Raw genomic sequence first — 15,535 nt, forward strand, 5'->3', positions numbered from 1 at the left:
AATCTTTTAACTTTTTTTTTTGTTTCAGTGGCCCTAATCCTCTTCCGTATAGATGAATATTTAGCTTCAGTGAAATGGTTTAGGAATGTGGAAGATGACAGGGGCTTCCTGTAGGGGTGTAAATAATAATCGTTTTGTATCGATGCATCGACACGTCCGCAAGATAATCGATTAATGTTTTTTTTCTCCCTCCGGTCTATTTTTATCCATTTGCTCCTGGGCGTAATTCTTCCTCCCGTGCTGCGGTGGCGCTAAACCTATTTTGCCCTCCTACCTCGCTTCCTGGTTATACTCTTACAGCAGTGTGTTGCAGCAAGCTTCACACAGACATTTTTAAATTATGCTCAGTATTGAAGCGTGGTCTGGGCTACACGCTGTGGGTCTAGATACGGCCGAGGCGATGAGGAAGTGGGGGCGAGTTTAGTCCGACGACGGAGGGACAATGGGGCAAAAAGAGCGGAGATTCAGCTGGAAAAAGGCTCCCAGCGTTCTCGCGCACCTCGCTCTTCTAGCGGGTCAAACTTCACGAGTTGTTTTCCGCAATTTCGGTCATAAAAACAAAACTAGCCGGCCTCCTGTCTGGTGCACTGTTTGCGGTCAGCTACAATCTGGGAGAGGAGCAGCGGAGCGTCTCTCAAGGGGCGGTGACGTCAACACTCTGGAGCCTTCTTCTTCTTCTTTTTTTTAATGGCGGTTGGCAAACAACTTATAGCTGCATTACCGCCACCTTCCAGAATGGAGTATGGACCAGACAAACTATTATATTCTCCCTAAAATACCCGTTCTTCTTAGAAAATTAAAAATACCCCCAAAAACTACATCCCCAGATGACCTTTGAAACAATTCCCTTATATGTAGTTTATTTTTATTCCTGTCTAACTCTCTACACAACATCTCTCTTTCCTGAATATATTTATTACATTCTAAAAAAATATGTTGGACAGTTTCTCTGGAGCCGAGGTATTGCATTGAACTCATTACACTGATATTGTGCAGTATTTTTGCAGTATTTTTTGATGCAACTTTTCTACTTCTGTTATTTGCTGTTGTTTCTAAAGAAAATGCATAATGATATTACAGATTTCATTGATTTATTTCAAACTTGAAACTTTGTTTAGCCTGTAAGGTGTAAAAAAAAAATAAAAATAAATAATAATAAAAAAAAAATTAACCGATTAATCGATTAATCGAATCGAATCGTGGTGTATTCTTAAGTATCGAAAATAATCGAATCGTTGGATCAGGAAATCGATACTGAATCGAATCGCCATGATGGATGTGATTTACACCCCTAGCTTCCTGGGTAATTGAGAAACTGAGCAGAGCTGATGCATGTTGCAAAACATAAAAAAAGATGCTTTGAGTGCACCATTAAAGCAATGGTTAATGGCAGTGTGGGCTGTGATGCAAACAGTTTAGTATGTGTGTGGATAGCACGCCTACAACTCAGACAGAAAAGGCGTGCCTAGAAGCATTGAGAAAAGCAGTTACTGTAGCACAATTGCTTTTTCTTTTACTGACCGACCAAAGCTGCATTGGCCATTTATCACTAGGTTAAACATTGAACAGGATAAGTTAAAATTCTTAAGGTGGACATTCACTAAGACATGTTTATAGAGTGGCGAGAAACAGCAGGATGACTTCCATCCTGATGCTGTTTTATCTGAAGACGTGCATTAATGGTGCAAGAACACAGAATAGAGATAACAGCAATCCCTATAAAGTCCAATTAAATATATAAATCAATGTATTTCCAACATCTGATGAACATGACAAAATATTTGAACAGTTTTGTCCTTGTTTTTGAGATTCAAAGTCCTGCACTGCAAAAAACTAAATCTTGAAAAGTCATTTTTTCTTAAAATAAGTGCATTTGTTCTTGAATTGAGGAGATAAAAGAGACATCTTGCCAATGGAGCAAGACAATTTAAATTTAAACACAATTGCATTCTCTTATTTCAAGTGAATACTATCTAATTATCTTATTTTAAAAGTAAAAATACTGATTCCATTGGGAAATCTCATTTACCTACTCAAAACAAGGGAAAATAAACTTAATTTGAGAAATGTATTCTTATTTCTAGATTGTTTTTCCAGTGTGAGAATAACTGCTCAGTTAGGCAACAGATAAAATCTTTCTGACTGCATTAGATTTAGAGCAAGTAAGATATCTTTTCAAATAGATTTCTAAGAAATTGTAATTAAGTTATACAACAGGGGATGCATTGACTAAAAGGAGCTTAACGGGAAAAACTGAAAATATAAAATAGCTGGGCAACTTCTGGTGCAATGTTTCCGACTTATTCAGTTTCAGCAGAATTCTGCAGAGTTTAAAAATGTAACCCGGGCAGCATTCTGACAGCGATAAACAAAACACTCACTGTTCGTTGACGACAAAGATGCAGTTGTCTTGTGAGGGTAAGCCCGAGACAGGATGTTTGCAGGTCACCTTCCGCTCATTGTGGCTAATGAGAATGGAGAGAGAGAGAGAAAATAAAGATTAATAACTCGATGATGCGTGAACAAGTTTATTATTAATGTGCAATCCACCTTTCATACTGACAGCATGGTGATACTGAGGATGCCACCCACCCATCCCGCCAATCATAGCTGACCACGGTCATTTCCACCTTGACATAATTACACCACGCTACAGGCCCTACTTTACATGGCAGCCTGCTTGTCAGTGGAAGTCCCTGAATAAATGCTGCCTGGAGCAGCTTCTAACAAGGTTCCTTAGAATCAGAGATCGTTAGAAATGATGACTCTATTTAATCATAGCAACGAGCATGGAGGAATAAATAAGACTGAGTTTGAATTCTGTCATATGTAATTTGATTGATTCTGTATATCTGTGTATATAAGCAAAAAGACAATGATGTGAAATTTGGCTTTAAGATATATAAATAAATAGTACTTAATGGAAATAAACAGACAATATTTTTGTGAAGTAGGGGGTAATGCTCCATGACAGAAGGTAACCCTCAGCAGCTTGACATACTGACAACTTTAATTCTCCCACTGTTTTCATTAAAATATGGGAAAAAATAATTATTGTGCATCCAGGAAGCTTTTTCATTTCAAAATGTCAGAAACTGAACTCAACGCTATTTCTGACATTTTGAATTGATAAAGCTTCCTGGATGGGATGCGAAACGTCTTCAAACTTGGAAACAGAGCCCAGTGGATTTAACTTTTTTGAAAATAATGAATAGATTTTATTTTATACATATATATATATTAGGGGTGGTACGGTTCACAAAATCCACGGTTCGGTTTGGTTAACGGTTTCGTGGTCACGGTTTTCGGTTCGATTCAGTATATGTTGATTGTTACACCGAAATCCAATAAAAATTTATGAAATTAATGAAAAAATCCCCCAAAGAATAATGTATTGTAATTATTTTAAATGATCCGCAGAAACCATGGATAATTTCGGCATGTTTTGCTGCTTTGAATTTAATCATCTGGCGCATGCCCTCTACGATCTCCAAGGAACTCAGAGTGGAGCGGACGGGAGCCACAGTGGAGGCTGTAGGCTTTGCTTTGAGCAGCCGGTCTGGAGCGCAGCGGGGCGGAGCGCTGACGGAGTATGTGGGATTTCGGGGTTAGCATGACATGTTGGTCGTGTTGCTGTTAGCATAAACAAAACCTGTTGCACAATGCTTGCACACTGTTGCACTTTTATCCACAACTTTCGTTCCGCCGTCATTGTAGGTCACTCTAAATGCAAAGCGGTCCCATACAGCAGACCTATAAAGTGCTGCTGGCGCGTCTTCCAACTCCTGTTCTTTCCAACTCCCCATTCCGACACAATTCTCCACAACAACTGATTTTTTTCCCTGCTACACCCGGCTAAACTGCTTCGCTTCTTCTTGTTTACTACTGGTGGTTGGCTTTGATCGCAGTACCGCCACCTTCTGCTCTGGAGTGTAAACGCTTAGAAAGAAAGAGAGAAAGAAAAAGAGAGCTAACTTTACAGTTAATGCCATATAAGTTGATCAGGTTCGTAGGGCCCTATAATTTCCACGATCACGGAATCGCGGAATTGGCAAATTAACGCGGAATCTAGTGTAAACGCGGAATTTCTATATTTGACATGAAATTCTGTTTTTGTGTGGGAGAAGAACGTAAGTCGGGGGGGGGGGGGATGCACACCGGGGAACACAAATCTGGGCGACACAACCCCTCCCGCTCCGTCATTTTCACCCTCCCCCATCAAAACATTGAAAAAAATGGCGGGGCGGGTTTCCACAGCTCCGCTTTCGGCAAAAAAGTTGAGAAACACGACGCTTACATACTTGCTGTATTTTGCTTTGTTTTTTATGCACTTTAATTTGCTGTATGGAAAATATGATTCTTTATGAAATACTTTATAATTCTGAAATTGAGAGGTACTATTTTATTTTTTTACTTGAAAAAACTAATCGAGCACTTTTATTTATAACCATTGGTTCATAACCATTAGTACTTAGAGTGCAGTGTTATGTTGCATCATGCAGTAAAAGTACTGAGGAAATGTGTTTCTTTTACCTCAATAAATATAAGGTCATTCCTATTTTATTTGTGTACATTTTAATCATTACCATTAAAAGGAGATTCTTTTTACGACTGAAATAACAGTAAAGGGTAAAAAAACTTAATTCTCATAAATTAAAACGGAAAAAACGGAATTTGGGAAAAAATAAAACTGATCTTATAGGGCCCTAGGTTTGCCTGTAATTTGACCAGTCGGTTGAAGAATCACAGATCCACAAGCAGATAGAAGAATAAATAGATTAAATCTGAATTAATATAAATAAAGCAGGTGTAAAGGAGCAAAGCTACCAGGCTTAGGCGCTAATGTTTAGAGCTACTTCTTCTCTAATACGGTGCTCTGATTCTTTTCTTTCAATGATATTCAGAATAAGTCCAAAAATAACAAATGTTTAAATATGGGGTTCTTAGAAACTGAAAAGAGCAAATACCAAAGATGAAATGTGGGTTTTAGTTTCAGTTTAGCCTGGATAGAGGCAGTTTCCCAACTTCTGCTCTATAATTATAGGAGGCACTGCTGGCAGCGGAGCACACTGTGCGGTCTGGGGGCAGACCAATGGCACCATACTTCTCTGGTATCCTTTACGCATGCCTGTCCTACCCTGCACATATGCTGGGTAATAATTTATGGAGAAAAGGGAAAGCCTGGATATACCGTATATTTCCATACCAGACTCTGTGATCTTGAATTCATATGTGTATATATTTCCAGCAGGGAAACCCGTCTAAAAACCTGTTTTTCCCTCTTTTGTTATATAATCTACAGCCCGTACTCACTACGTGCAAAACAACAGCTTAATTAAGCAGTAATTATGTATTTAATTGAAACAAAAATAAACAGCAACACTCAGCAGACTGCAAATAAGAACGTTTTTGCTTCAAAGATGTTGCTCACTTTTTAGAGAAGTGTCTGAATAGCGGTACAGTATCTATGCTTTCCTGTTATGAAAGCCAAACAAACTCCAACCCAATGAAAAGGGACTATTCAGGCTTTGACTTGTGGCCGTCCTTACTGGGGGCTCCAAAAATGCAACCCATGTCGCTCTGTTTTTCTTCTACGGCGAGCGATGCTAAGGGGCTTTCAGATGCAATGTGACAATTGCCCCGCTGAGCAATGAATAGTATTATTTCCAGTGGCTTGTGACACACTATGACAGTCTGAAGCGCTGCACATGTTGCTCTGCGAGCTCCGGCATCATCAGCTGTAACGTCGGTTATGCTCCGAGGGCCTCCATGGTGTGATGAAAACCACCATGAACAATGTAAACAACCATCCAGGCTGACATGAAGGGCAAATAGAAAACTGAGCTTCACATCATATCTTTATTCCTTATTCCGCTTGTATTTTGTGTTCAGCTCTAAATATTTCTGTACTTTTTAAAAGTGAAAATTATATTGAGTTATCGTGTTAAAAAGCTGCTGCCATCTATTTTCCTTCATCATACTAATAATAGTATGTATAATAGTATGATGAAGACTATTAAACATTATAAGGTCGTTCCATGACATGAAAGAAAACTAAACAAAGTTTTATCTTGTTTTATAAAGAATATAATACTGAAAAACACTTATAAATAACTAACCGTAATAAATAACTAACCGTAATAAATCAAAGGGTTTTTGTTTACATTTTAAATTTTAACTGTATCTATGAATAATAATGTGTGAATAAATGTTGTTTTATAATTGTCACATTCAGAATTGTTTGATTTCTGTAGCATCTTGCAGGAATAATCTAATAATCATAAAAAACTAAAAACAAATGGATTTATTTTCCATTTTTGTTTTATTAAACTGTTGTATATAAAAAAACGTAGTTTCAACTGAAAGTTGTCAAACAAATGTTGGTACTAGAGCTGCAACTAACAATTATCTTGTAAACTGATTAATTTGTAGTTTACTTTTTAAATTAATTGATTAATAAACGGAAGGCCGAAGGTTCCTTACAGAAGAATTTTTAACAGAATTAAACCAGGTGAAACTAAAATGTTTCCACTTAAGGAGTTGTGGATAGAGCAGACTGACGGATGAAAAAGTTTTTTCTTCTTAATTGCAAAATGTTTACGTATTTTTCCACAATTTTGCTCTGATTGGGTTCCTCTGTCAGCTAAAGGCAGGTTTTATAGTTAACGATTAATCGATTACTTAATTAGTTGACGATTATTTCAATAATCGATTAATCACGATTAATTGTTTCAGCCCTAATTGGTACACTGCAAAAATGATCTCAAAATGAGTAAAATGTCTTAAATTAAGGGTATTTACCCTTAATTTGAGCAGGTAAATAAGATGATTTGCCAATGGAAGTAGTATTTTTAGTCTTAAAATAAGGTATCTAGATAAAATGCACTTGAAATAAGACAATGTAATTGTTTTTTCTTATTTTAAGCATAAATTGTCTCGTTCCATTGGCAAAGTGTCTCACTTAAATCCTTAATTCAAGAAAAAATGCACTTATTTTAAGAAGAAATTACTTATTTAGAATTCATTTTTATGCAGTGTACATTATCAGATATGGTACTAAATATGTAGTTCCATGAATTTGTATTTTAAGTTTTCCACCTTTGTTAATCATAATTAGTGCCACTTAAAAAAGTTAATTTATATGTTTTGCATTTTAGCATCACTCTTTAAAATACCAACAATATCTGAGTATTTTTGTCAGCTGGAAAAATGTCCACCAGTTTGAGAACACATGTAAACCATGTAGGACGAATTAGAGCTTCAAAGACGCTCCTAAATCACTACAACAAGAAGACCCTCCTTTTAAAACTTAATGCGCACATGTTGACTATCGCACGAAAGGTCGAGCTCCTTACAGTTCACCTTTATGGACAGAAGCTATTTCAGAGGGTCCTGTACATTCCCAACGTCCCCCATGTGATGTTAGAGGACAGAGGGTTCTTGAACCACATAGACTGCACAGTTAACTGGGCAGCTCTGGTTGTATGTGAGCTTACATAGGCAAACAGGGACATTTCAGATGTCTTTATAAAATTAGGAAGCAAAATACAAAAGCAGCAATTGTTGTTTTTTAGAGGAGATATTGACCCAATAAAACACATGATCCTGTTCTGCACTGCAAAAACGATCTAGAAATAAGTAAAAAAAATTCTTAAATTAAGGGAATTTACTCTTAATTTGAGCAGGTAAATAAGATCGTTTGCCAATGGAATGAGTATTTTTACTCTTAGAACAAGATAATTAGATAATATGCATTTGAAATAAGACAATGCAGTTATTTTTTCTTTTTTTTAAATGTAAATTTTTTTTGTTCCATTGGCAAAGTGTCTCACTTACCTCCTCAATTCAAGAAAAAATTACTTATTTTAAGAAAAAATTACTTATTTAGAATTACATTTTTTGCAGTGTGGAAGTCCCTTAAAAATAAAAATAAAGTGAGCGGTTAAAACTCAGACCTACGGGAGAGGATTAGGGCCAGTGGAAAAAAAAAAAAAAAAGTTAACTGTTTTTTTTATTATTTTATTTCAGTTTAGTATGGGAAAAAAAAAAATCAGAATTCTGAGAAAAAAGTCAGAATTCTGACTTTTATCTCAGAATTCTGACTTTTTTCTCAGAATTCTGACTTTTTTTATTCTCAGAATTCTGACAGAATTCAGAAGTCTGACTTTTTTCCCATGTTAAACTGAAATAAAATTTAAAAATCAGTTAACTTTTTTTATTTTTCCAGTGGCCCTAATCCTCTTCCGTACAGACCTCATACTAAGCATCGCTGTATAAGTTACATGTTTTTAAGCTCCAAAACAACAGTCAGCCATGTTCTGGAGGGGCTGTTCTGTGGTCACTACAGTCGCAGAAGAACGTGGTACCATTTGATTTCATTCAGCGGAGGACGAGGGCATTGCTTCTTTGTTCAGGATTGAAAGATCTCATCGGTTTCCAGAAGAGGTTGTTGTTTTGTGTTGAAATGGGTGAGGGGAACCAGGGAGTTCCCTCTCTGTTGACCTCAAGTGTACAGAAGTGGTAACAGGGAGGGGCAGACATAGCCGACCACCCCGCAGAGTTGGAGAGGTTGGGCAGTTTTCTGGTGCTGTCCACAATCATTAGCCAAAAGCTGCAGCATTAAAGAGCTTAAGGTCTGAGGGGGTCACCCCAGCACTCTACAGGGTAAGCTTTTATTACTTTGAGTGGCTCTTTGATGCTTCGCACCCCTCTAGCTGCAGCCTAACCACAATAAACTAAGAGCTTTAGAGATGGACCTATAAAGAAGAAGCTTTTTGAGTTTTGGCAATAGATGATGAATGCCAGCACTAAGTTTGGGGGAATATCGTGAAATAAAAATTAATTCAACATCCCAGTGTTAGATAAAAACAAAACTGGATCTGTTCTGCTGCTAAGGTTAAATTTAAATGAGTAAAATGGAAATCCAAAGTGAAACAGATTCAGAAGAGAATTACTTTAACAGACCAACTCATTTTTACAAATATTAAATAGAAATATATATTCTTTGCCATATAAATATATAGGGAGAATTGGAAATTGAAATTAATAGGTAACAATAGGATAAATCTGACCAGCCCAAAGGCCGCCGCCATACTTTCTAAAAGTCAGCTGGCCCAAATGGGATCAGAATTAAAATGAATGGAGCTATGGATCTGGATGAAAAAGGTAATGATCTCCTAAAATCATCTACAATGTTTATCTGTTAAAAAAGATAAACTACAATGACGTATTTAAAGAAAAACCTGTGGATAAAAAGAACAGACAGATTAATCCAGCTGATAACTTGAGATAATTTCATACATTTTATTGGTGTATCATTTGGCTGATAGTACGTGCATTCACTGATTTATCTGCATTTAGCAGCCGTGCCTCTGGGTCAGAGGAATCACATACATCCGCAACCCGTCCTTTTTGCTTTCTATTAATAATGTTTCGTCTGATTTTTAAATAAATATTTATTTTTTTGCTTAAATTAAGACTTGGGTAACACATGTAATCATTGTGTCATTTTGATCACGTAAATTGAAGAGGAAGAAAAAAAACGATCTGCAGGGCTTATGAGGCGTCGGTTAGACTGATGCCAACATAGTCAGTATCCGCATCAGTCCATCTTTAGTACAAAAACATTTTTTTACCTCTTTAACTGGAAGTCAGCTGGAACCAAATAGTGATGTATGGTAGTGAAAAGGCAGGGTGTGAATTTGGTAAAGTTTTCCTTCATTTTTTAATTTTTATTTTTTTTAATAAAATAAACAATAGGAAAGCATTTGATTTTATAAAGCAGCTCTTTTTATGTTTTGTTTTTTTACACTTTCCTATTTCTGTTATACTGCACAGAGTGTATGAAACAAAATTGTCTTATATTTTTTTTATGCCTGGTGAACAAAACTTCGATTTTAACCCTGATTTGGGTTTTGGGAAAATGTGAAAATGAATTCCTGCTCTTTGAAAGAGCTAAAACAAAGGTTCTCAAGGCTCAACTGTTAAAATAAAGACAACTTGTTAATAACCGGCAGATTTGAATCCCAGATCCTAAATAGGCAAATTAACAATTATTATTTTAGAACCATATTTGACTTTAAGAAAGTTTGGCTCACTTGAGTCAACATTTGGTCTCAGTAGTCATTTCTTTATCCATACCCTGGTAAATCTTAATGTTGGTTTTAAAAACATGCATATTCTTGCAGGGTTCCTGCAGCATAAGGCAAGTTAAATTCAAGACTTTTTAATGCCACTTGAAATAAAAAATTAAGACCAAATTCACAAGAAACACAAGAAAAACCTGCTTGCGACAACTTAACCCAAAGGTTTATTTTAACATAAACCACTGCACTAATGTTTCAAATTTTGAAAAGCTTCCCATACAGGAAGAAAGCTAAAAACACACAAATGACAGATATATTTAAACAATTATTTAACTGAATTCACAAACTTTGTTTTAGCAGGGAACAAAACAAATCAGTTTTAAAGCCACAACATAACCAGTGCTAAGTCTTTTTAGCAGCTTTTTTTCTTTGTATGGTTTTCTTAGTATGTTTGATTTGATTTGGTTCCGCTATCGGGACGGAACCAATAATGACAAACCATTGTTTTTTTTGTTTTTTATAAAAAAAAGGTCAATTTTAATGTTTTATTTAGATTACAAAAATAAATCATAATAAAAATAATCCTATTTATGATGTTTTAAAACTTAAGACCTACGAAAGACTGATTTAAGACATTTTAATACCAATTAAGGCCTTAGTTTTATTTTGAAGAATTCAATGCCTTTTAAGACGTTTTTAGGACCTGCAGGAACCCTGTAAGAACAATCGACAAATAAGGTCTAGAGCAGTGCAAAGGAGAAACTTCACGATACATTCACAAACTCCAACTGAAACTCAACAGACACGGGCCTCATTTGTTTAAGCTCACAGTTCTAATCCTATTACAAAGCAGGAAACCTGAACATATCTTTGGACAAGTGCGCCAAGAATGGATTCAAGCTTTCATGTTATCAGGTAGGCATTCCTAACAAGCATGAAAGAGCTGAGCTGCAAAGAGCCTCGCAAAGAACCACAGTCGCATTGGCCAGAGGTATGAATAGCTGTCCTCACAAAGGTTAAGCTGAATGGACAGAATAGGGAGTTTATGAGAGTGCATTCGGGGGCACATGGAGTGAAAAGACAAAAACAGACATTAGGGGGGCTTTGCAGTTGCACAGAGGACACATGACAAAAAGCAACGAGCTGTCACGGAGTGGGATTAACCGGAATATCTACAGTAATATCTCACAGAGAGAGATGGTAGCTGTGTATGCCACGTGTTTAAAGGGTCTTCCATTAGGAGAAACAAAAAAAATTACAAATGCTAGGAATTGGCACCTCTTTAAAAGGTCAAGATATGTGATACAAAGATCAAATATGAAAACTTTAAAATGTTTTCCCCGAACGGCAAGTCTGGCTCTAAATTGACTAATGTCTCAGCACGATCTGGAAAAACTAATCCATGCGTTTATTTTCAGTCGAATTGATTACTGCAGCGGTGTTTTCACAGGTCTGCCTAAAAAGTGGATCAGACAGCTGCAGCTGATCCAGAACGCTGCTGCCCGTGTCCTCACTAAGACTAAGAAAGTAGAGCACATCACCCCGGTTCTAAAGTCCTTCCACTGGCTCCCTGTATCTCAGAGAATAGACTTTAAAATACTTCTGTTAGTCTATAAATCTCTGAATGGCTTAGCACCTAAATACATCACAGACTTGCTATCAGTGTATCAACCCTCCAGACCACTCAGGTCTTCTGGCTCCAGCCTGCTCTGCATACCTAGAACCAGAACTAAACATGGAGAAGCAGCATTTAGTTCCTATGCTCCACTTATCTGGAACAAACTTCCAGAAAACTGTAAAAGTGCGGAAAGCCTGAGTTCCTTTAAACCAAGACTAAAAACACATTTGTTTAGGATTGCCTTCCACTGTTCTAGTTAAACAGTTTAACTAAAACATATTTTTTTTAATCCAACTGTTTTTAATATTCTTTTTTGTTTTGTTTTATTTTTTTTCCTACTTGCTTTGGTTCTGTTTTATCTTCCTGTATTTTAAGCATGTAAAGCACTTTGCATTGTCTTTGTTCTGAATTGTGCTATACAAATAAATTTGCCTTGCCTTGCCTTGCCTTAAATTCTTCAGTTTAATCAAGTTTCAAAGGAAGAATATTGGTCGCAGTTAGGAGGAACCCGAATAGTGAATCTCAGATTTACTAGGGCTGCAACTAACGATTTTCTTTACAAATCGATTAATCTATCGGGTATTTTTCTATAAATTGATTAATAATTGGACAGCTAAAGATTCCTTAAATAAGAATTTTATGAGATTAAACCAGTAAAAACTCAAACTTTTCCACTTGAGTTCTGGATAGAATGTATTGACAGCTTTTTTTTTTTATCTTATATGCAAAATGTTTACCGATTTTTTTTACAATGTTGGTATAATTATTGGGTCGCTGTATCAGCTAAAGACATATTTTAGTCTCTATACTCCAGTTAACGATTAATCGATAACTACATTAGTTGAGGATTATTTCAATAATCGATTAATCACGTTTAATCCAATTAATTGTTTCGGCCCTATATAAAACTGGGCATTGCAGTTTTGTAATGGGATAAGGCGCCACACATGGGTATATTTCTTTACAACACAATGTCAACACATCTTAGGGTATATGATTGATCAATGGAGAGTCAATATGTGGGAAAGCATAGATCAGGTTGTTCCTTCAGCTGCTCTCCATTTAACATTTCACCTTTGAATTCAACAACAGAATACAGCTGGCAATCTGGGCAACAAATCAGATTATTTGTTTTTGTTCTCATATAATTGAATTGGCATCTCGTTCAAAGCAGCTGCGGCCATGTGTAAAGTGGGTCAAGGTGACACAGCCCATCGAGCAATCTTTGAATCCATAGTAACAGGCCGCTTTCTGCAGGGAGAATAAAACACAAGTCAACCGACTCGGACTCTGACAGTCCGACTGGAAGGCCTTGATGACTTTAGAGAAGCTGCTCTGAATGATTTAAAGCTTATTAGACTTGGCCACAGCAATCATAAACAGACCATGAAAGTAAACACGATATTTAAACTTCAATTAGTAAGCATTTAATGGAGAAATAAAGAGAATTATTGCCATTTTATTTTAGCCCCATTAAAACTTGCAACTATTATCCAAATAACTGACCTTGGGCACGTGGTTCATCATGAAAACATGCTTTTTGGTATTTCTAAAAGTGGGTCCAAAGACTTAAGAACCAGATAATGACAAAAACTGCAGTAAATTCATTAAGAGGCTTGTAATGTTCATTGGTTTAAGGCCTGAACACACCAGCTGCATACCACTTTTTAATCTCCGATTTTTTCCGTGTCACAATGAATGCGTATAGAGAGGCTCCGACTAGGCAGGGTGAGCAGATCTGTGCAGATTTTCTTCACTTCTGTCTCTGTGCTATACACAAATTAAAACAGTTTCCCCACATTTGACTTGGATAGAAAAGCTATAAAAATAAATAATTAAATAAATAAAAATAAAAAATGCTGCAGCTGTAAAGCAAAGCCCCACTTTATAAGTCTGTGCAGCATCTCAAACCAGAACAGATAGACAAAGTTCACTAGGGCCGGAACGGTTCACAAAATCCACGGTTTGGTTCAGTTCACGGTTTCCTGGTCACGGTTTTCGGTTCGGTTAAGTATATGTTGATTGTTACACCAAAATTCCATAAAAATTTATGAAATTAATATAAAAATCCAAAAAAGTTAAAGAATTGTAATTATTTTTAAAGATCCGCGGAAACCCTGGATCATTTCCGCATGTTTTGCTGCTTTGAATTTAATCATCTGGCGCATGCCCTCTACGATCTCCAAGGAACTCAGAGCGGAGCGGACGGGAGCCACAGCGGAGGCTGTAGGCTTTGCTTTGAGCAGGCGGTCTGGAGCACTGATCGAGTATGTGGGATTTCGGGGTTAGCATGACATGTTGGTCATGTTGCTGTTAGCATAAACAAAACGTGTTGCACAATGCTTGCACACTGTTGCACTTTTATCCACAGCTTTCTTTCCGCCGTCATCGTAGGTCACTCTAAATGCAAAGTGGTCCCATACAGCAGACCTATAAAGTGCTGCAAAAACTGACTCTTTCCCCGTGCCATAAACAGATTTAATTTTTCCCCCAAAGCGGATGTGTTTTACTTAACTTCTCTCTTCCTGTCAGACCCATGAAATTGCTGCTGAATTGCTGCGTAGTCCGACTAAAATAGACCCGGGATATATTTTAGTCAGAGCTACCCAAGCCCCCTGCAGAAAATCATTTCAGGTGTGACCATCTCCATTGACTTTCAAAACGCCACGAACTGTACGACACAATTTTCTGTCGGATCGAACCTAAAGTTGGATTTGGTTGGTTCTGGGTTTTAGCTTTTTTATAGAGACGAATCCGGTATACCTATAAATAAATTCTCCTCTTACTAATTAAAGTTTTAAATGTACACAGACTATTCTTATCAAAACTTGTTAACGATGAAACCTTTAAATGCCTGTGAAGGAAGCAGCTCTGTGACCCCTGCTGACCTGACGCCCGTCAGCAGCTCTTCATCGTGTGACTAAAGTGAGGGTTCCTTAAAGTTTGAAAATTATGAACCAAAACTCAACTTCCCGTCTGTAAAGGTCCAAGTTTCCATCTTTGCTTTCAGTGCCTGTAACACTTCCCCTTCTTAACTACTCAGTGGTCAATTTTAAGCTCCATTAAAGACAACTACAGTCTTGCATAAAGAAAGCATTGTCAAAAACAAATGTCTGCATGAAGTCCTACTCATTCTAAGGAATAAATATCTAAATTTTGCTTATAGGTCTGCTGCTGTTATACAGAAAAGAACCCTAATTTGTGGTCTGTACGGCTAGACTCTCCTAGCTGAGAACTTCTTGTTATAGACACTGAGTTTGTTCATAACAACTATCAAAGCACAACAGAGCAGATTTAGACATTAAGGGCTAATATCTGTGAAGGATAAACACACAGGTAAGCAGCATCACCTTTTACAGAAACATGCGTGGTGAAGAGCTAATTGACTCATAACTTCACAGCTCTCAAACGATCATCTTTGTTTACTATGTTCTTTTCTCTGGGCAGAGAGGAGCTATACTTTGTTTTTTATATCTATCTTAAATTGTGAATTATTGCTTATTGCTCATATAATTCAATGAAAATTTATTTATTTTTTTACATTTTTATATGCAAAAACAAAGTACGTAGTGATGTTTTATATGGCTACACATCTACATATTTGTCATGTAGTTATTTATCATCTTTAAATAAAGGAAAATGTTTTCTTTTTGCGTTTTATAGCAAGAATCGTCATTTCCTAGCAGAACAGCTACAGCCCTATGGTCAGGTTTGCAGCATTTACAAGAGGATATGTCCATGTTATGTGTTGAAAAATGTTGAATCTATATTACGGTAGTTCAAACAAACAGTGATGACTGTGCATATGAAATTTCCTGGACTTTTGTTTAAT

General features: G+C 36.7%; 1 protein-coding gene across 17 annotated transcripts in view; it reads right to left on the reverse strand.

Moving 5' to 3' along the window:
* LOC119783237 (pleckstrin homology domain-containing family A member 5-like) overlaps positions 1 to 15,535 on the reverse strand; it is a 186,914-nt gene that overhangs the window by 85,366 nt on the left and 86,013 nt on the right. For all 17 annotated transcript variants that reach the window (XM_038284647.1, XM_038284645.1, XM_038284646.1 and 14 more), the window contains exon 4: positions 2,382 to 2,465. In XM_038284647.1, coding sequence (XP_038140575.1) covers positions 2,382 to 2,465 — 84 coding nt within the window. The remainder of the gene's footprint in view (positions 1 to 2,381; positions 2,466 to 15,535) is intronic.

The sequence above is a fragment of the Cyprinodon tularosa genome, unplaced genomic scaffold (assembly GCF_016077235.1).
Source record: "Cyprinodon tularosa strain WSP-4 unplaced genomic scaffold, ASM1607723v1 ctg200, whole genome shotgun sequence".
Taxonomy (NCBI): domain Eukaryota; kingdom Metazoa; phylum Chordata; class Actinopteri; order Cyprinodontiformes; family Cyprinodontidae; genus Cyprinodon; species Cyprinodon tularosa.